The following is a 21,613-nucleotide window of genomic DNA, read 5'->3' as shown; positions in this document are numbered from 1 at the left end:
GGCTGGTTTATATGATAGGTGAACATTTAACTGCCAAACTATTTCCAAAGGGCCTATACTTTTTCACATTCCCACCAACAGTATATGAAAATTTCAGTTCCTCTACATCCTTGCCAATACTTGGTATATAGTCTTTAATTTTAGCTAACATATACTGGTATCTTGTATTTTTTTTGTGTTGTTTTGAAGTTTATTTTTGAGAGAGACCGAGACAGCACTTGCAGGGGAGGGGCAGAGAGAGAGAGAGAGGCAGAGAATCCCTTCTCAGCACAGAGGCTGACACAGGGCTCGAACCCACGAACCACTGAGATCATGACCCAAGCTGAAATCAAAGTTGGACGCTCAACTGACTAAGCCACCTAGGCCCCTGGTATCTTGTAGTTTTAATCTGCATTTCCTAATGGTATTGAGCATCTTTTTATGTGCTTATTTGCCATTGATGTATCTTCTTTGATAAAATGTCTGTTTGAATTTTTTGCCTGTTAAAATTAGGTTGTTTGCTTTCTTATTATTGTATTTTAAGAGTTCCTTGAACATTTGGAATATGAATTCTTTTCACATAATATGTTTTGAAATATTTTTTCCTAGTCTGTGGCTTATCATTCTCTTAACAGTATCTTTTGTTGTAAATTTTGATGAAGTTGTAAATTTTGATTGTCCAGTTTGAAATTGTTCTTTTATGGATTGTCCTTTTGATGACTCAAGGTCACATAGCTTGATGCCTGTATTTTTTTACAGAAGTTTTTTAATAAAGTTTTATTTAGGTCTGATCCCTGTTTATTTTTAGATATTTTATTTATTTTTGAGACAGAGACAGAGCATGAGCAGGGGAGGGGCAGAGAGAGAGGGAGACCCAGAATCCGAAGCAGGCTCCAGGCTCTGAGCTGTCAGCACAGAGCCCGACGCAGGGCTCGAACTCACAAACCGCGAGATCATGACCTGAGCTGAAGTTGGATGCTCAGCCGGCTGAGCCACTCAGGTGCCCCTAAGTTTATTTTTAGAGAGAGAGAGACAGCATGAGTGGGAGGGGACAGAGAGAGAGAGAGGGTGAGAGAGAGAGAATCCCAAGCAGGCTCTGCATTGTGAGCATAGAGCCTGATGTGGGGCTGGAGCTCACGAACCGTGAGATCATGATCTGAGCCTAAATCAGGAGTCTCAACTGACTGAGCCACCCTGGCACCCCTAGATCTCATCAGTTTGGAGTTAGTTTTGTATATGGAGCAAAGTATAGATCAAAATTCATTTTTTGAATATGCATATTTAATTGTTCCTGTACCATTTGTTGAAAAGGCTACCCTTTCTTGACTTAAATATTTTTGCACTTATGTCAAAAATTAGTTGTTCCATTGGTGTGTTTTCTGTCTTAATGCCAATACAGTACAGTTTTGATTACTGTAACTTTATAATACATCTTAAAATGAGATAGTGTTAATCTTCCAACTTAGTTCTCCATTTTGACTATTTTTGGAACTTAACATTCCCATATGAATTTTATTTTATTTTATTAATTAATTAATTTTTTTAATGCAAAAGATTTTATTTTTTTTTAAAACCGGGAAGAATATTTTGAAAAAATAACCTATACCTTTCGTAAAATACCTAATTTGGAACGTTTTTTTTTTTTCAATATATGAAATTTATTGTCAGTTGGTTTCCATACAACACCCAGTCCTCATCCCAAAAGGTGCCCTCCTCAATACCCGTCACCCACCCTCCCCTCCCTCCCACCCCCCATCAACCCTCAGTTTGTTCTCAGTTTTTATGGGTCTCTTATGCTTTGGCTCTCTCCCACTCTAACCTCTTTTTTTTTTTTTTTTTTTTTTCTTCCTTCCCCTCCCCCATGGGTTTCTGTTAAGTTTCTCAGGATTCCCATATGAATTTTAAAACATATTGTTAATTTCCACAAAAACACTTACTGAGGCTTTGATTGAACTGTATTGCCTTATATATCCTACTGCATTGCTAAACTTGTTGTTCTGGTAGGTTTTGTTGTTTTTATTTTTTTAGATTACATTAGATTTTGTAATGTGAATGAGGATGTTAACTCTGATTAAAGCACTTTCACTTCTTCTTTCCAATCTGGATGCCTTTATTTCTTTTTCTTGCCTTATTTCAACTGGCCAATACCTTGAGTACAAATTTGAATGTAAGTGGTGAATGTACATTTTGTTTTCCTGATCTTAGGATGAAACATTAAATATGTTAACTGTAGGCTTTTGTAGATGGCTTTTATCAGATTGAGGAAGTTTCTTTATCTTCCTCATTTGCTTAGAGTTTAAAAGAAATAGATTTTGGATTTTGTCAAATGCTTTTTCTCCATTTACTGAAATGATCATGTAGTGTTCCTTTTATAGTCTGATATGGTGAATTACATTAATTTTTGAATGTTAAACCAACTTTGCATTCCTGAGATAATCCCACTTGGTTGTGATAAATTGTCTTTACAAAATATTGTTGGATTTGATCTGCTAAAATTGTATTTGGAATTTTTGCATCTTTGTTCAGGGTAAATATTGATCTGTAGTTGTCTTACGATTTTTTTTACATTTATATGTAATGTCTTTGTGATCTTTCTTCTTTTCTAGTATTTGTTTGGTGCTGTATATTTTTAAGCCCTGTTTTAGCAACAGCCATTTAAATTTATTGAGAATTCTTTTATGATCTTGAATATTATCTTATTTTGGTAAACATTTTATGTGAACTTGAGAAGAGGGTATATTAAACTGTTCGGTAGAGTATTCTATAAACATTAGTTGATTAAAATGGATTGATAATGTTTAAGTCTACTATTTCTTTTCTGGTTTTCTGTTTACTTTTGATATCGGATATGGACAGAAGAGTATGGAAAATCCCAACTATAATTGTGGATTTGTCTGTTTCTCTTTAAATTATTTCAGTTTTTGTTTCATGTATCTTGAAGTTGTACTTATTAAGTATTAAAACATTTAGGTTTGTTATGCCCTCTTGTGAAACCCCTTCTTTATCTTTGGTAGTACTCTTTGCTTAGAAATCTACATAGTCATTGTACCTTTCTTTTGAATAGTGTTAAAATATTATACATTTTCCAGCCTTTAAAGTTCCTCAGCTAGGCAACATATATTTATATATTTTAAAAATACACATGAATGATCTTTGCCTTATAATATTTACCATTTACTTTTTTAAAAATTACAAAAACAAAGTTTTATTTCTTCCTCACATTTCATATTCATTTTAAGCTGCAAGCTGAGTACATCTTTGTTCCATACTTCCTTATTCCAGGACTAATGACCACCCCTTATCCAGGATAAACCAGACCTGTGGCAGATGCAAAAGAGATAGGGTGGAAATACCTTAAAATGTCTGTTGGGGAGTTGTAGACGTAACTTCTATCTAGATTTTATTGGCCAAAGCAAATCATGTATCCAAACCTTTTGCAGTGAAGTGAGAATTACAGTCTTCTTGCAGGTCTAGATCCAAGAAAATATGTATGCTGCTGTTAATATTTCTTTTGCTTTTTTCCTGTGTTTTCACTGTATTTTTATTGTATCTTTAATTTGTTCACACACTGTAAAATCCACCCTTTGAAAGCATATGATATAGTGATTTTGGTATATTTACAAAGTTGTGCATCTGTTACTATTATTCTTTTTTTTTTTTTAAATTTTTTTTTCCAACGTTTATTTATTTTTGGGACAGAGAGAGACAGAGCATGAACGGGGGAGGGGCAGAGAGAGAGGGAGACACAGAATTGGAAACAGGCTCCAGGCTCTGAGCCATCAGCCCAGAGCCTGACGCGGGGCTCGAACTCACGGACCGCGAGATCGTGACCTGGCTGAAGTCGGACGCTCAACCGACTGCGCCACCCAGGCGCCCCACTATTATTCAATTTCAGAACATTTTAATCCCCCCTCCCCCCCCCCCCCCCGAAGAAACTCTCTACTGATTAGTCTCCCTTTTTTACCTTTCTTCCAGCCACTGGTAATCACTAATCTGCTTTCTATCTCTGTGGGTTTGCTTACTCTTGGACACTTCATTATGGAATCATAAAGTAGGTAGTCTTTTGTGACTAGAAAACAGTGTTTTCTAGGTTTTCAGGAAAATAGATCATTTATATTTAATGTGATTATTGATATGCTTATGTTTAAATCTTTTGTTTTATTTTTTAAATTATTATTATTATTATTATTATTGTTTTTTGAGAGAGAGTGCGCAAGGGAGGCAGAGGGAGAGAGAATCTTAAGTGGGCTCCATGGGGCTTGGTCTCATGACTGTGAGGTCATGACCAGCACCAAAATCAAGAGTCAGATGCTTAACTGACTGAGCCACCCAGGCACCCTTGTCATTTTGTTTTATATTGTTGTTTCCTTTTTATTTTTCTGCTTACTTTTTATTTAATGGAATTTTTTTAGTGTTTATTTTCTTTGTTGATTTATCAGCTATAAATATGTTTTGTTATTTTACTGGTTGCTTTAAGGTTCATAGTAGAAATCTCTAATTTATCTCTATCTGCCTTCAAGGGATCTCATACTATTTCAGATGTGGTGTAAGAACTTAGAATAGTACAGGGGCCCTTAGGTGGCTCAGTCAGTTAAGCGTATACTTTGGCTCAGGTCATGATCTCACAGTTGGTGAGTCTGAGCCCTGCATCTGGCTCTGTGCTGACAGCTCAGAGCCTGCGCCTGCTTTGGATTCTGTGTTTCCCTCTCTCTCTCTCTGCCCCTCCCCTACTATACTCTGTCTCTCTCTGTCTCAAAAATAAATAAACATTAAAAAAAAAAAAAAAAAAGAATAGTACAGTTCCATATCTCCTCTCCAGTCCTTTATGCTAGTTTTGTCCTGTGTCTTCCTATTATATATGTTGTAACCCTCATTCTGTATTAATATTTTTGCTTCAACAATTATCTTTTAAAGAAATTAAAATAATAAAATATCTCATATATTTACATAGTTTCTATCTCTGGAGCTCTTTCATTCTTTAACTGTAGATTTCCACCTGATATACTTTTCCTGTCTGAAGGACTCCGTTTAATAATAATTCATGAAGGGTGGGGCTGCTCTTGTATGTTTGAGTCTTCATTTTGCCTTTGATTTGTAAGGATGTTTTCTTTGCATATAGGTTGACAGTTCCCCCACCCCCAGCCCCCACAGTGCTTCGGTGATGTTTCATTGACTTCTGTCTTGCATTGTTTTCATTAGGAAATCTGATCCATTCCTTATCTTTGTTCCTGTATATATAGTGTGTTTTTTTTTCCTCTAAGATTTTTTTCTTTATTCCTGATCTAAGCCGTTTGATTCAGAGCTGCCTGATTGTACTTTTTTTCATGTTTCTTGTATTTGGGTTTTGTGGAACTTCTTGTACATTTATAGTTTTCTTCAAATTTGGAAACTTGTTGACAGTTTTTTTCGGTGGCCCAATCCATTGAGTGTCCAACTTCAGCTCAGGTTATGATCTCATGGTTCATGGTTTCGAAGTTGGGCTTTGTGTTGGCAATGCAGAGCCTGCTTCACATTCTCTGTCTCCCTTTCTCTCTGTTCCTTCCCGCTCACGCTCTCTCAAAGATAAACATTAAAAAAAAGGCACTTGTATTGAGCACAGGATGATGTATGTAAATGATGAAACACTGAATCTACTTCTGAAACCAATATTGTACTGTATGTTAAATATAAATATTAATAAAAAAATGAATTAGTTCTTTAATGGAAAAATAGTGCACACAAAAGATAACTTTTGGTGCTGAGTTTGTAAGTGACCAAAGTTGAATTTATTTTTATGGTTGTGATCAGTAATTACTGTACTACTAATACATACAGAGCACTATAGTAGGAATTATTGTAAGTTATGGATATAGATGAACTTTTCTCCAAGTAATTCACAGTTTATTCAGGAATACCAGATGTGCCCTGTGTATATGTTAATATCTAAAGAATAATTACTAGAGTTATTTAAAAATGTTCAGAAAAGAGGTTTTGACAAATCAGAATTTGAAGTTAAAGGAGCAGAAGGTTGTCATTCTTGTTCTTGTATGGATTACTCAAAATCTGTACTCTTTTTTTTTTAATGTTTATTTTTGAGAGACAGAGTTTGAGTGGGGGAGGGGCAGAGAGAGAGAGGGGGACACAGAATCCAAAGCAGGCTCCAGGCTCTGAGCGGCAACACAGAGCCTGACGAGGGGCTCGAACTCATAAGGTGAAAGATCATGACCTCAGTGGAAGTCAGACGCCCTGCCAACTGAGCCACCCAGGCTCCCCAAAATCTGTGCTCTTTTTGAGTTCACATTTTGAGTTTTTCTTTCCTTTCCTTCATTAAAACCCAGAATCCATGGGAAGGATTTATTTGTAGAATGGTTGAATCTAGTGACACATTGTTTTACCTTAGAACAATCCTGGTGGAAAAACACATCTCTGACTCTAATAAAAAATAAAATGGTAAACACTAGGTCTAGCTCTCTTCCCCCTGTTCTGCCTACTACCCTGCCAACCTCTTATATCCGAGGAAAAAATTCAAAGAATAATAACTTAAATTTTCTCTGACCATTTCTGTGGTTTATAATATAGATATGCAAATTACATAATTCAAGTAAAAATTACGAGACACAGTTACTTTTTGTAGCAAGGGATATGCTTTTGTTCAAGAGTTTTTTCTTCTCCAAATATAGACTCATGCTACTCATGTTACTTAACTCACTTTAATTCAGAAAGTATAAAAATGGCAATATTTTAGAAAATTAAAATTAAAAATGAAAATAACAAATTTTATAAACTGTTTTTTTCTTTCCCATAATTTTACTGCAATGATAACTTTTAAAAATCAGTACATGTGGCAACCCCAGAAAGATGTGAAGAAATGGTTCAATATAATATCAAAGATCTGTTTGATGAAAGTTAATAATTGATAGCCTTAAAGTTGAAATGGGACAGCTGTTTTTTTCCTGTGTGTTAAATGTGTTTTTCTTTTTCATTTTGAAAACATGAAGGCTTTGGCAGAGATGAATTTAGGAAGGTAAGGTTCAAGTGTAATAGCAGTACATTTTAATTAAGGAGGGGAATGTTGCTAATTTCAATTTTTAATAGGCCATTATTTGTGTGGTTTAAAAGTTTGGCGTTGCAGCCATGTTCATTTCTTTTTACATTGTATTTGGAATCAAAATTTGCTTTTTGATAGAGTTTTGGAAGTGAGATATGAGAATGAGGAAATATGGGTAGGGTTCTTTTAAACTAAATTAAGTGTATTTTATGTATTTTTAAGTAAAGTAAGCAGGAATCTTTGAAACCGTAATATATCTTTATCTTACCAACATCTAAAGTTCTACCATCCAGTAAGGTGGCCACAAGCCATATGTGGCACTTGAGCACCTGAAATGTGGCTGGTCTGAATTCTTATGTGCTATAAAAGTGGAATGTACATAAGGTATTGAATGGCTGATTTGAAAAAAAGAATATCATTAATTAAAATTTTGATTACATGCTAAAATTTTATTTTGACTATATTTGGTAACATTATTAAAGTTAATTGTACTTGTTTCTTTTACTGTACATGTGGCTACTATAACATTTAACATGATATAAGGGGCTTGCATTATATTTCTGTTGGACAGTGATGATCTAGATGATCTAACATAACTTTCATTGTAGGTTTATAGTTTTACTACTAAAGCATTACTTTGTTTACCTGAGGATACTCTCTATAATGCAACCCTGAATATTAAGGAAGTAAAAAGCTGAGCAAAACGTATATTTTTAAGTCTCTGTGTTAAAAATTCATGAATTTTAAATCATAGGCGAGGCTTTTAAGATCGTCACACAAACTCTATTCTTCTTTTCATTGAAGGTTTTTAAAAATTTTTTAAATCAATTGTCTGATTTCCTGAGGAATTTGATGATGTAATTAAAAGAATTTATTGAACTCCTTTTTCTGTTGTAACTAGCTTAGCTGTACATCGTATCTTTATTATTGTTTAAATTTTTTTTTTAATGTTTATTTTTGAGAGAGAGAGAGAGAGAGAGAGAGAAAGAGTCAGAGCAAGAGAGGGTCAGAGAGAGAGGGAGACAACAGAATGTGAATCAGGCTCTAGGCTCTGAGCTGTCAGTACAGAGTCTGACACGGGGCTTGAACTCACGAATGCAAGATCATGGCCTGAGCTGAAGTTAAGCTGATGCTTAACTGACTGAGCCACCCAGGTGCCCCTATATCGTATCTTTAAATTAAGAAGTCTAAGAAGTTGAGTATGCTATGCCTGTCTGTCCCAATGTCTGTGTAAAACTAATCCTCAAACCATCAGTTTCTGGTCAGAATATTTGGAAGGGAGCTGGAAGTCTCGTGTTCACCTTCTCTGAGACCTCATCTTAAACAAAAGAAAAAGAAAAAAACTGCTTGCTTTCAGAACTGGAGAGATCCCTATTATTTAGGCACCCCACTAAGAATTGTCTCTGAATTGCTTCTTGTGTTAATTCTTTGTGTTTTGTCTTAATTCTCCCTTTGTTGTTGTTGTTGTTGTTGTTGTTGTTGTTGTTGTTGCTCTGAGACTTGAATTTGTACCTGATGGTGTTGATGTGAATGGTTGTGACTACTCTGTGAGTCAGGCATGTATTTTGTTGCTACTCATTTGCTTTTCGTTTAGCTTGCTGGTTGCTGTCTTTACCCCAGTACATTCATTCATATCTTGTTCCTTTGATGTAACGTTACAAGAGATATTTGAACCCCATGTTTGGAAAGTTGATCCCTCTGCAGTAAGTGCCAGAGTATTTAGCTTTCCAAATGTTTTTCTTATATTGCAATTTTTTTTTACCTTAGCTTTTCTTAGATCTTTCTTTAGCTCTTTGTAAATTATCTTAGCAGTTTACACATTTCCAAATGGCATGATGACTTGTTGCTGTTTTGGTATCCATAGGAAAGCATTATGCTGAGTACAGTAGGATATTTAAAAAGTTTACTATCAATTCTTTGCTAATACAGTATTTCCCATTACCGGTGTGGAATACCTTTTAAGACCCCCAGTGGGTGTCTGAAATCGTGGATAGTACCAAACTCTATGTATACTGTTTTTTTTTCTATACATATGTACGCATGATAAAGTTTAATTTATAAATTTGGCACAGTAAGAGATTAGCAACAATACCTAATAATACAATAGAGCAATTATAGCAATATAGTGAAATAAAAGTTGTGTGAATGTGCTGTCTCTCAAATATCTTAATATTCTGTTTTCAGAGATGTTAAGATGCCTACCTGATAAGTTCTAAGCTTCAGACTTGTCTTTTTAGTTACAAGATGCTTATCTACATTGATGTTCCCCAAGTACTTCATACTCTAGATACCTAAAAGATAACCCATTGTTTTCCTTTTCCTTCTTTGTATTTTTCAGTCATGGTATTGTAGCAAGAGAGGCTTTTTCTTTGATGTTTATCAAGTGTGCACTGCTCCACGCTACTCTTTTTTTCTTACATGCCCATCATAAAGCACACGTTCTGCTGTTTTCCTTAGATCGGTGACCTCTTGGTGAGGATAGGGTTCAGTTCTTAGTTGTTAAGATATGGTAAAGGCAATCTCCCTAATAAAATAAAACTCACACTATTCCCTGTGTTGGCATATTCCCCTTGTTGTCAGCTCTCTGTTTAGTTGCTGCTTCTGTCCTTTAGAGAGCTGAGAATACCTTTTCTCTGTCAAGTCTTCCAAGCTTCTGGAAGCTGCCACACCTACATTTTCTCCATCCTTAATGCTACTTGAAGTCCAACTGAAAATTAGCTTTAGCACCCCATCTCAGATAATGTGGGGTTATAGCAAATGCTGTTCTTAGAGGTAGAACTCTTACAAAAACTTGGAGTTGCTTACTTAGGAGACTGAAGATTATGTATTGTCCAGTCAGTAGAGATCCAGTAGAGACATTTTAGTCTGGCAGCATTCTGGGAGGATGAATACATTTGGGCTTGTGAATTATTGTATAGCAGTGGCAATTTAAAATGGCCAGGAAGCCACACAAATCTGTGAGGAATGCCCTTGATTGTAGTATACAGTATTCCTACTGGGCCAGTATTCTTTTCCTTGAATCTGATAAATTTCTTCTTACTAGTTAGTCATAAGGAAATTATGATGGGATGGGAAGGTAGTTTCTGTTCTTGCAATAAATCCGTCCAAGGCAGTGAACCCATGTGCTCTGGACAGAGGGAAATAAGTAAGTTTTGAATAGACTTTTCAGTAGTCCACAGACCTATGAGTAATGCTTACCATTTTCCCAGTTGCTAGCCGCAAGTCTTTGGAAATTGACATTTTCAAGGTAGTATGCTCCCTCTGTTACCATGTCAGAATGTTTTAATTATCTTGCTCTTTAAGAGTCTTCCTGAGTTGTTTCATCACTGTATTTAGCAAAGAGGAGTAAAAATACCTGATTCTAACTACACATTCTATAAAGTCTGTGTTTTCTTAATGAATCTGTAAATTGTTTACCTGCATGCCATGACTTAGTAGTCAAATGGGGAGAGACTTGATAATATCATTTCAAGTATTACTTCTTGAAAATGCTTCAACTCTTTGACAAAAGGACTTCTTTATGCCTATGACATTGAAAAAAATTCTGAAGTTTCTCTTTAGAAAATTCTAAAATTTGTTAGAGTGCTCAACAAATTTGAAAAGAAAAAAATGAGATAATGTTTATCTTTTCCTTTCTTTACAGAATAGATGCATTTAATATAGCAAAAACAGTTCTTTCTAAAGTCAAGTCATTATATTAAAAGGTTATAAAGGGCTTTCGATAATAAAAAGCAATAGTTTCTCACCTAATTGTCACTGCTCCTAGTGTCATTAACCATAGACAATATTTTCTATAAATTGTTATAAAGTTGGTGTATAATTTGCAGAGAAATGCTCAGTTCTTAAGTATAGTTTGTTTTGACAAATTTGATTGTGTATTACCCATATGCCCATTAAACACATGGATGATTTCTATCGTGTTAGAAAATTCCTATCATCCCAGAAATTTTCTTGTGCCCTTTTCTAGCAACCTCACCCCCTTGAAACCTCTCTTCTGATTTTTATTGCCATTGATATATTTTACGTGTTTTTCTGTATAACACTTTTTTTGAGCTATAATTCATATACATGCAATTCACTACTTTAAAGTGTACCATTCAGTGTTTTTTCACATATTCAGAGTTGTGTAGCCATCACCACAGGAAAACACGTATCCATTAGCAATCACTGGCCATCGCTTCTTACTCTTCTCACTTCCACTCCACTTCTCAGCAACAACTGATCTACTTTATGAAGTCTAGATATTTAATATAAATTGAATTATACAATATGTTTCCTTTTGTGACTTCTTTCACTTAGCATCATATTTTCAAGGTGCATCCATGTTGTAGCATGTACTAATACTTCATTCCTCTTCATGACTGAATAATATTCCATTGTATGGCTGTACCAGTGTTTTTTTATCCATTTAACAGTTGATGGACTTTGGATTGTTTCCACTTTGGGGCTGTTATGAATAAATGCTTCCACGAATATTTGTTGTATAAGTTTTGTGCATCTGTCACTACAAGAAACCGCATGCCCATTTGCATTTATTTCCTATCCCTTCTTGGGCATAGCTTTTCCATTTCTCTTAGAATTGTCAGACTGTTTTCCAAAGTGGTTTTACTATTTTACATTCACATCAGTGGTGTCTGAGCGTTCCTGTGTACTCCATATCTTCACCAGCAGTTGTTATTGTGTCTTTCAGTTATAACCATCCTAGTGGTTGTAAAGTGATATCTTATTATGGTTTTGGTTTGCATTTCCCAAATGATTAGTGATGCTGAGCAGCTTTTCGTGTGCTTATTGGCTATTGTATATCTTCTTTGGAGAAATGTTTATTCTGATTATTTGCCCATTTTTTAATTGGGTTGCTTGTTTTTATTATGGAGTCATAAGAGTTTCTTATATATTTTAGATATAAGTCTTCTGAGTTGCAAATAGTTTTTCCTGTTCCTTACGTTTTCTTTTCACTTTCTTGATGGCATCCAGGAAGGCACAAAACATTTAAAAAATTTTTTTTAAATGTTTTTTTAAATTTATTTTGGAGGGGGGCAGAGAAAGAGAAAGAGGGAGACACAATCCAAAGCAAGCTCCAGGCTCTGAGCTGTCAGCACAGACAGCTTGAACCCACAAACCGTAAGATCAAGAATGTGGGGCTTGAACCCACAAACCGTAAGATCATGACCTGAGCCGAAGTTGGACACTTAACCAACTGAGCCACCCAGGTGCACCAAAACATTTTTAATTTTGGTGAGTTCAATATGTTTATATAATTATAAATACGTAAAACTTTGGATTGGGAGTAACTTGGTTTGCGAATGTTCCACAAGACAAGCAAACATTTCTAATAAGTTTTAACTTGATAAACATGTGATGTCTTGCAATATGAGTAGTATGTGACACCGAATGTCACATGATCACAACTAAGCTAATGGTTCTTGAAATTCACTTTTATACACAAGTGCTTTGGATCACAAGCATGTTTCCAGAATGGATTATGCATGCAAACCTTGCTTTTACTGTATATACGTGTATAGATATAGATATAGTCATTTGTGCTTTGGGTGTCATATTTAAGAATATTTATGTATGCATGCATGTATGTATGTATATTTTGAGAGACACACACGCTCACAGTGTGAGCAGGAGAAGGGCAGAGGGAGAGGGAAACACAATCTGAAACGGGCTCTAGGCTCTGAGCTGTCAGCACAGAGCTGGGTGCAGGGTTTGAATTCATGAATGGTGAGATCATGAACTGAGCCAAAGTCTGACGCTTAACCGACTGAGTAACCCAGGTGCCCCAATTACTTATTTTTTAAGTTTACATAATTTTTTTGAGAGAGGAAGGAGGGGAGCAGGGAGGGAAGGAGAGCGAGAATCCCAGGCAGGCTCTGCGCTGTCAGTGCAGAGCCTGACACAGGGCTCAATCTCACAAATTGTGAGATCATGCCCTGAGCCGATACCAAGAGTCACGTGCATAAGCGAATGAGCCACACCAGGAGCCCCTAAGAAGGCTCTACCTAACCCAAAGTCATGAGGATTTACTCCTATATATATATATATTTTTAATTTTTTTAATGTTTGTTTATTTTTGCGAGAGAGACAGAGTGTGAGTGGGGGAGGAGCAGAGAGAGAGGGAGACATAGAATCTGAAGCAGGCTCCAGGCTCTGAGCTGTCAGCACAGAGCCCGATGTGGGGCTTGAACTCACGAACCGGGATATCATGACCTGAGCTGAAGTCGGATGCTTACCGACTGAGCCACCCAGGCGCCCCTCTCCTATATTTTTTCTATAATATGCTTGTTCTTGAACTTGATATAAGTGAAATCATATAGTATGTACTTGAGTGCATCTGGCTTCTTTCACTCAACCTAACATTTATAAGATTTATCCATTTTATTGTATGTATCAGCAGTTTGTTTCTTTTTATTGCTGGGTTAGTATTGCAAGGAATGAATATTATCAAAATTTGATCATTTACTTTTCTGGATATTTGGGTTGTTTCTGGGTTGTAACTATTATGAATTAAGCTTCTGTGAACTTTCTTCACATCTTTTTGTGGATATGATTATTCATTTCTCTTGCTGGATCAAATGAAAATTTAGTTCTTCAAAGTGGTTGAACTAGGACATTATTTATTTACCTTGAGAGAGATAGTCCATGAGAAGGCAGAGGAAGGGGAGATAGAGGATCCCAAGCGTGCTCCACACTGTCAGTGTGGAGCCCATTGTAGGGCTCAAACTCATGAACCATGAGATCATAATCTGAGCTGAAATCCAGAGACGAATGCTTAACTGACTGAGCCACACTGCATAGTGTGATTTTAACTTGCTTTATCCTGATGACTAAAACACAAGTTGAATGTTTTCCCATTGCTTTTTGGCCATTTGATTATTTTGTTTTGTAAAATGTAAGCTTAAGTCTCTTAATCATTAAAAAAAAAACTGTGTTGTTTGCATTTTTCATTACTGATTTTAAGAGTTCTTTGTGTATTCTGGATACCAGTCTTACACATATGTGAGAACTTTTTTTCTCAGTCTATAGTTTACCTTTTCATTTTCTGAAGGGTATCTTTTGAAGAGTAGGGTTTTTAAGTTTGATGAAGCCTGCTTCATTTTTTCTTTTGAGGTTAGTGTTTCTTTGTGTCCCATTAACACATTTTGCCTATTCCAAAGTTGTAAAGTCTTTTTCCTGTTTTCTTCAAGGAGTTTTAATAGTTTTTAGCTTTTATATTAATGGCTGTTGTCCATTTGAGTCCTTTTTGTTTGGTGAGTTAAGGCAAGAACAGTATTTTACTTTACTTTTATTTATTATTTATTTAAGTTCTTTTTTAAAAAATATAATTTATTGTTAAATTGACTAACATACAGCTTGTAAAGTGTGCTCTTGGTTTTTGGAGTAGATTTCCCGTGGTTCATCGGTTACACACAACACCCAGTGCTCATCCCAACAAGTGACCTCCTCAATGCCCATCACCCATTTTCCCCTCTCCCCCACCCTCCCATCCACCCTCAGTTTGTCCTCTGTATTTAAGAGTCTCTTATGGTTTGCCTCCCTCCCTCTCTGTCTGTACCCTACCATTCCCCCATCGTCTTCCGTTAAGTTTCTCAAGATCCACATAGGAGTGAAAACAGATGATATCTGTCTTTCTCTGACTGATTTATTTCACTCAGTGTAATACCTTCCAGTTCCATCCACGTTGCTACAAATGGCATGATTTCATTCTAACTGCTAGTAGTATTCCATTGTATACATAAACCATATCTTCTTTATCCCTTCATCAGTTGATGGACATTTAGGCTATTTCCATAATTTGGCTATTGTTGAAAGCGCTTCTGTAAACATTGGGGTACATGTGCTCCTGTGAATGAGCACTCCTGTATCCTTTGGATAAAATTATTAATAGTGCTATTGCTGGGTCATAGTGTAGTTCTGTTTTTAATTTTTTGAGGAACCTCCACACTGTATTCCAGAGTGGCTGCACCAGTTTGCATTCCCATCAGCAGTGCAAGAGGGTTCCCCTTTCTCCACATCCTCACCAGCATCTGTAGTTTCCTGAGTTGTTCATTTTAGCCACTCTGACCAGTGTGAGGTGGTATCTCAGTGTGGTTTTGATTTGTTATTTCCTGATGATGCATGACATTGAGCATCTTTTCATGTGTCTGTTGGCCATCTGGATGTCTTTGGAAAAGTGTCTATTCATGTCTTCTGCCCATTTCTTCACTGGATTATTTGTTTTTTGGGTGTTGAGTTTGGCAAGTTCTTTATAGATTTTGGATACTAACCCTTTATCGGATATGTCATTTACAAATATCTTTTCCCATTCTGTTGGTTGCCTTTTAGTTTTGTTGATTGTTTCCTTTGCAGTGAAGAGGCTTTTTATCTTGATGAGGTCCAAGTAGTTCATTTTTGCTTTTAATTCTTTTGCCTTTGGAGATGTGTCAAGCAAGAAATTGCTGCAGCTGAGGTTACAGAGGTTGTTGCCTGTTTAGGGTTTTGATGGTTTCCTGTCTCACATTTAGGTCTTTCATCCATTTTGAGTTTATTTTTGTGTATGGTTTAAGAAAGTGGTCTAGTTTCATTCTTCTTCATGTTGCTGTCCACTTCTCCCAGGACGATTTGCTAAAGAGACTTTTTTTCCACTGGATCAAAGAACAGTATTTTAAATAATGTGGTATCTTTGCAATATTGCATTTATAAATTTTTCTCACAGTTCTATGTATTTGTGTATGTTATTTCAATGTCCTCTGAAAAGAAACTGCTTTACCCATTTCTCTAACTCACCCATGATTGCACTTGGTACTCTTGCATATGCCAGAAGTTAGAACTTGGCAATCTCTGAGACCTCTCTGACTCTCTAGAAGCCTTCTGTCTAGGCACTTTTTCATCTATACTTCCATCATATTTCAAACTGAGGTTTAGCTTAGGAAATATTCTTTTATATTCTTTTTAAATTACATCTCTCTATTGATGGTAGTGCTGCAGTTTCATTATTTGGCATATAGCAAGCATTCAGTGAATAATTAAATGAAGAACTGAAGTTCAAGTAATTTCAGTGGAGTTTGTTTCTCTATTCCATTTAGAATTCTGAGGGATTACAATCATATATAAAAGTGCTTACACAAAGGGGTGCCACAGTGGCTCAGTCGGTTAAGCGTCTGACTTCAGCTCAGGTCATGATTTCACAGCCCGTGAGTTCGAGCCCCGCATCAGGCTCTGTGCTGACAGCTCAGAGCCTGGAGCCTGCTTCAGATTCTGTGTCTCCCTCTGTCTCTGCCCCTCCCCAGCTTGCACTCTCTGTCTCAAAAATAAACATTAAAAAAATTTTTTTTAAATAGTGCTTACATATATGTAACACTAATTTTTCCATAAGATATATTGTGGACTTACTGAAATAATATCTATGGAAAAAGCACTAAAGCATTATCATTAATTTTTTTTATTAATTATTATTTTATTTTTTAAATTTACATTCAAGTTAGTTAACATATAGTGCAACAATGATTTCAGGAGTGGATTCCTTAGTGCCCCTTACCCATTTAGCCCATTCCCCCTCCCACAACCTCTCCAGCAACCCTCTGTTTGTTCTCTATATTTAAGAATCTTTTATGTTTTGTCCCCCTCCTGTTTTTATATGATTTTTGCTTCCCTTCCCATATATTCATCTGTATATCGTTTTGTATCTTAAAGTCCTCACATGAGTGAAGTCATATGATTTGTCTTTCTCCGACTAATTTCACTTAGCATAATACCCTCTAGTTCCATCCATGTAGTTGCAAATGGCAAGATTTCATTCTTTTTGGTTGTTGAGTAATACTCCATTGTATATATATGCCACATCTTCTTTATCCATTCATCCATTGATGGACATTTGGGTTTTTTCCATACTTGGGCTGTTGTTGATAGTGTTGATGTAAACATTGGGGTGCATGTGTCCTTTCGAAACAGCATACCTGTATCTCTTGGATAAACACCTAGTAGTGCAGTTGCTGGGTCGTAGGGTAGTTCTATTTTTAACTTTTTGAGGAGCCTCCAGACTGTTTTTCAGAGTGGCTGCACCAGTTTGCATTCCTACCAGCAGTGCAAAAGAGATCCTCTTTATCTGCACCCTCTCTAACATCTTTTGTTGCCTGAGTTGCTCATGTTAGCCATTCTGGCAGGTGTGAGGTGGTATCTCATTGTGGTTTTACTTTGTATTTCCCTGATGATGAGTGATGTTGAACATTTTTTCATGTGTCAGTTGGCCATCTGGATGTTCTTTGGAGAAGTGTCTATTCATGTCTTTTGCCCATTTCTTCACTGAATTCTTTGTTTTTTGGGTGTTGAGTTTTATAAGTTGTTTATAGATTTTGGATACTAACCCTTTATCTGATCTTTATGTCGTTTGCAAAAAATCTTCTCCCATTCTGTCAGTTGCCTTTTGGTTTCGCTGATTGTTTCATTCGCTGTGCAGAAGATTTTTATTTTGATGAGGCCCCAGTAGTTCGTTTTTGCTTTTGTTTCCCTTCCCTCCGGAGATGTGTTGAGTAAGAAGTTGCTGCAGACAAGGCCAGAGAGGTTTTTGCCTGCTTTTTCCTTGAGGATTTTGATGGCTTTCTGTCTTACATTCAGGGCTTTCATCCATTTTGAGTTTATTTTTGCATATGGTGTAAGACAGTTGTCCAGGTTCATTTTTGTGCATGTCGCTGTCGTTTTCCCATCACCACTTGCTGAAGAGACTGTCTTTATTCCATTGGATATTCTTTCCTGCTTTGTGAAAGATTAGTTGGCCATATGTTTGTGGGTCCATTTGTGGGTTCTCTGTTCTGTTCCATTGATCTGAGTGTCTGTTCTTGTGCCAGTACCATACTGTCTTGATGGTTACAGCTTTGTAGTATAGCTTGAAGTCCAAGATTGTGATGCCTTCTGCTTTAGTTTTCTCTTTCAAGATTGCTTTGGCTATTTGGGGTCTTTTCTGTTTCCATACAAATTCTAGGATTGTTTGTTCTAGCTCTGTGAAGAATGCTGATGTTATTTTAATAGGGATGCATTGAATATGTAGATTGCTTTGGGAATTATTTTTTTCCAATAAAGAAGATTTATAGCAAATAGTTGATGCTTAATTTGGCTGTTTTATCCATTTTTCTATTTCTAGCCATATTTGGGATATTTAATTTAAATCATTGTTGCAGTGGAAATGTGTGAAACTATCCCATGAAGAAGAATAGTATTTGTGCAGTTTTTATTATGTTGTGTTACTGATTATGACATATTTGGGATTTGAAGTTCTTTTTTTAATATGCAGATTTGATTTTATTTCAACTCAGTTGATACTTAATGTACCTTGTTATTGTGCTAAGTGCTTTCAGGGATATAAAGATGAATAAATCTCCCATGCAAAGGGTGTTTCTAATCTGCTCAGTAGGGTTTGATACATATATTTTTTTATTAGTTTTTATAGATCTTTAATATTTGGAGCATTTGTTATATCCTAAATAGAGGACTTTCTCAAGGCATTATTCTAAGTAAGTGGTAGTCATGTTAAAAACAGAAATAGATCTTTGAGGACCCTTATTTGAATGACATGTAATTTCTGTCTTTATAGTGAGAGAGCCACATTTTCCAGTCTCTCATTATAGTGTGTTTATTTATGAAATAAATAATAGATTTGATGTTGTGATAAGTCATAGAACTGATCTCTGAAATTATCTCATCTTTGAACAGATAAGGAAATACAAAGGCGAAAGGATCTTAAGAATGAAGAGGTCTCAGTTTGAGAGTGCAAACCCAGTGATAAATAACAACTGTTAGTTGGCTCGAGTTTTTGTGAGGTAGTTGGGATTAAGGAGACCGAGTGTATTAAAGTCCTCCATGTAAATGGAGAAGCTCCTACTCGGCTATACCTTGTTTTTCCTATGTAGGAATATGGATGGGCTTGGTTTAGCCATCTTTATTTTTCAAGAGAATCCAGAATTGTAAATAAATATATGTGTATATAAACAAATAAGTGAAAACTTCCAATTTTCATATTAATAATTATACAGGGTTTTTTTGTTTGTTTTGTTGTTGTTTTAAGTAGGCTCCATGCTGGGCCTAGTGAAGGGCTTGAACTCACAACCCTGAGATCAAGACCTGAGCTGAGAGCAAGAGTTGGATGTTTAACCTACTTAGTCATCCATGCGCCCCAGTTAATTTTTTATACCGATACTGCATGACCAAACAATGGCAGATTTATAGAAGGGCAGAAAAAAATGAAAAAAAGAAAAGGGATTTGGGTGATTTGTGTGGCCCTGCTTTGCTTTTTTTACCCTAGGATGCATTCTAAACATGTAGGATTAGTTCTTCAATAGAATTTGTTAAACCTGTTCCAACAGCACTTTGTTTTCTCCTGAAGCCCTCCCAACCACCTTTCTTACTAGATTTCTCCTAATTTGTATTTTTAGTAGAGATGAAGGGAAATTATGATGGGACAAATAGCACTAAAATATTTAATGTAATGTACTATCAAATTTTGAAATTGCTATGCTTAGATGAAAAAATACGGCAGTAACCAAATATTACTGAAATTATGCATATTCTAAAACCGTGGCTATTAGTAAAGATCTATGTATCATTATTACTTCATCCAATATCACTGTGAAATTAGATCTTGAGCAATTTTTAATTATGTTTTAGATTGTTAGAGACGGATAGTAAGTCTTTAAGATCTGTAAATGGGTCAAGAAGAAACAGTGGCTCCTCCCTTGTATCAAGTTCATCAGCCTCTAGCAACCTCAGCCACCTTGAAGAAGATTCTTGGATTCTTTGGGGAAGAATTGTTAATGAATGGGAAGATGTACGCAAAAAGAAGGAAAAGCAAGTTAAGGTATTCATATTCTTTGTTGAATTTCTTCCTCTTATCCCAAAGGGGCATCAAGGCATGGATTAATGGAAGATTAAAAAAAAACAACTGAGATTCGAGTACTTTCTAAGTGCTGTAATAAAGAGCCCTGCTTTATCTGTTTTCATTTATTTGTGTCCATTAGAAGTTTTGAATTGTAGATATCAGTTGTTACAGATGATTCCTAATTGTAGAAATATATAGCTGAAAATTATTTTATAAATTCTCTCTTTTTATAGATTCATGAATGAAGTAGTAACATCCTAGGTCTTTGAATTATCACTATTTTACCTTTTTGCTAAAATCTTTGAAAGACAACGGTTATTACTGTGCTTTCATTCACAGCTGTGAAGATTTTCAGGTCCTTAATAGCTTTAGAGGCCACATTCTGGGAGAAATGTCAAGGGTTTATCCATGGCGTTGTAGCTCCCCTGACAAGAAAGGACACATCCAAGGGCCAAGTATTAGCCTTGGTTAAAAGGTTCCCTAGTATTTAACAGTAGCTTTGTGAATTATAAATTTGATAAAGTGTTCCACTCCATTCCAATCCCCAACAAGTCTTCTTTGACTTTTAAGGTAGGAGACTTCAATCATTCAATATTAAAATTTTATTTTACTTTTAATTTTATTTTTAGGAGCTTGTTCGTAAAGGGATACCTCACCATTTTAGAGCAATAGTTTGGCAACTTTTATGCAGTGCACAAAGTATGCCAATTAAGGATCAGTATTCAGAACTCCTGAAAATGACCTCACCTTGTGAAAAATTGATCCGAAGGGACATTGCTAGAACTTATCCTGAACACAATTTCTTTAAGGAAAAAGACAGCCTTGGACAGGAGGTTTTATTTAATGTAATGAAGGTAAGTTCTATTTATCATTTTTTAAAATGAATTCTCAGAAGGTTGAAATTAGACAGTAATCAGTTACTTTGGCAAAAATTTGACTTTAGCATGATTTCTGCTTTAATTTTGATGCTACATTACTGTCTAGTTTGGAGAACTTAGAAAATTCATCACATTGCTTGTTATTGGTTAGAATCAAATAGTCTATAAATCACTATACCATAGAAAGATCCTTTATGAAAATGGATGATTTATCTTCTGTGAGTTTCACAGTCTAGGACCAGTTTTCTGCTTACTATGGCCAGCACTGTTAAGAACTCTTAGCTCTTCAGAGTGTGTGCTATTGTAATTTTTTCTTCAATATTGCCTTTTTTCTTGAAATAGTTCCTTTCCCTTTCAACTACCTCTGTAAAATATTAATTTCTTTTTGAACCTTTTCAGTTCTCCCAGTGCTTTACCTTAACCTTACTATTTTTATCTTTATCAGATAAATATTTTTTAAACTTTGTTACTTCACTGAGTGTAAGTTCCTTTATTTTCTTGTCCTTAGGAGCATCGGTTTCTAACTGGGAAATTATCAAAAGAAAATTTTATGTAATAAATCATCTACTTTTTAAACCCTAATAGGATAACATGTATGACAAGCAAGCGGAAGCTTGTCAAAAAAATAAATGGTATTTACTCCATCATCTCACTATTTTTAGGTTTTTAGAGAAGAAAGATATAATACATCATGTTAAAGTATTTTGAACATTTTTTACTTTTTAGGCATATTCTTTAGTGGATCGTGAGGTTGGTTACTGTCAAGGAAGTGCTTTTATAGTTGGATTGTTGCTTATGCAGGTAAGTTAGTACAAGTATTAAGTTTCTAAGTTCCTTATTGAAGTTGAATTGGAGAATTAAAGAATCATTCTTGTTTTT

At 35.6% G+C, this 21,613-nt stretch overlaps 1 protein-coding gene across 16 annotated transcripts in view; it reads left to right on the top strand.

The window, feature by feature from the left end:
* The window catches only part of EVI5 (ecotropic viral integration site 5), a 231,241-nt gene that overhangs the window by 59,453 nt on the left and 150,175 nt on the right, over window positions 1–21,613 (top strand). For 15 of the 16 annotated variants that reach the window (XM_027058598.2, XM_027058590.2, XM_027058587.2 and 12 more), the window contains 3 exons: window positions 19,646–19,835; window positions 20,486–20,710; window positions 21,461–21,535. In XM_027058598.2, the coding sequence (XP_026914399.1) occupies window positions 20,558–20,710; window positions 21,461–21,535 (228 nt within the window). In that variant the 5' untranslated portion in view covers window positions 19,646–19,835; window positions 20,486–20,557. Of the gene's footprint in view, window positions 1–6,956; window positions 6,983–19,645; window positions 19,836–20,485; window positions 20,711–21,460; window positions 21,536–21,613 lie in introns of those variants that run through there. The other variant, XM_027058591.2, reaches the window with a different exon arrangement.

Source organism: Acinonyx jubatus, chromosome C1, assembly GCF_027475565.1.
Source record: "Acinonyx jubatus isolate Ajub_Pintada_27869175 chromosome C1, VMU_Ajub_asm_v1.0, whole genome shotgun sequence".
NCBI classification, from domain to species: Eukaryota; Metazoa; Chordata; class Mammalia; order Carnivora; family Felidae; genus Acinonyx; species Acinonyx jubatus.
The sequence above is the reverse complement of the archived record's forward strand: the minus strand, read 5'-3'. Positions and strand labels throughout refer to the sequence as shown.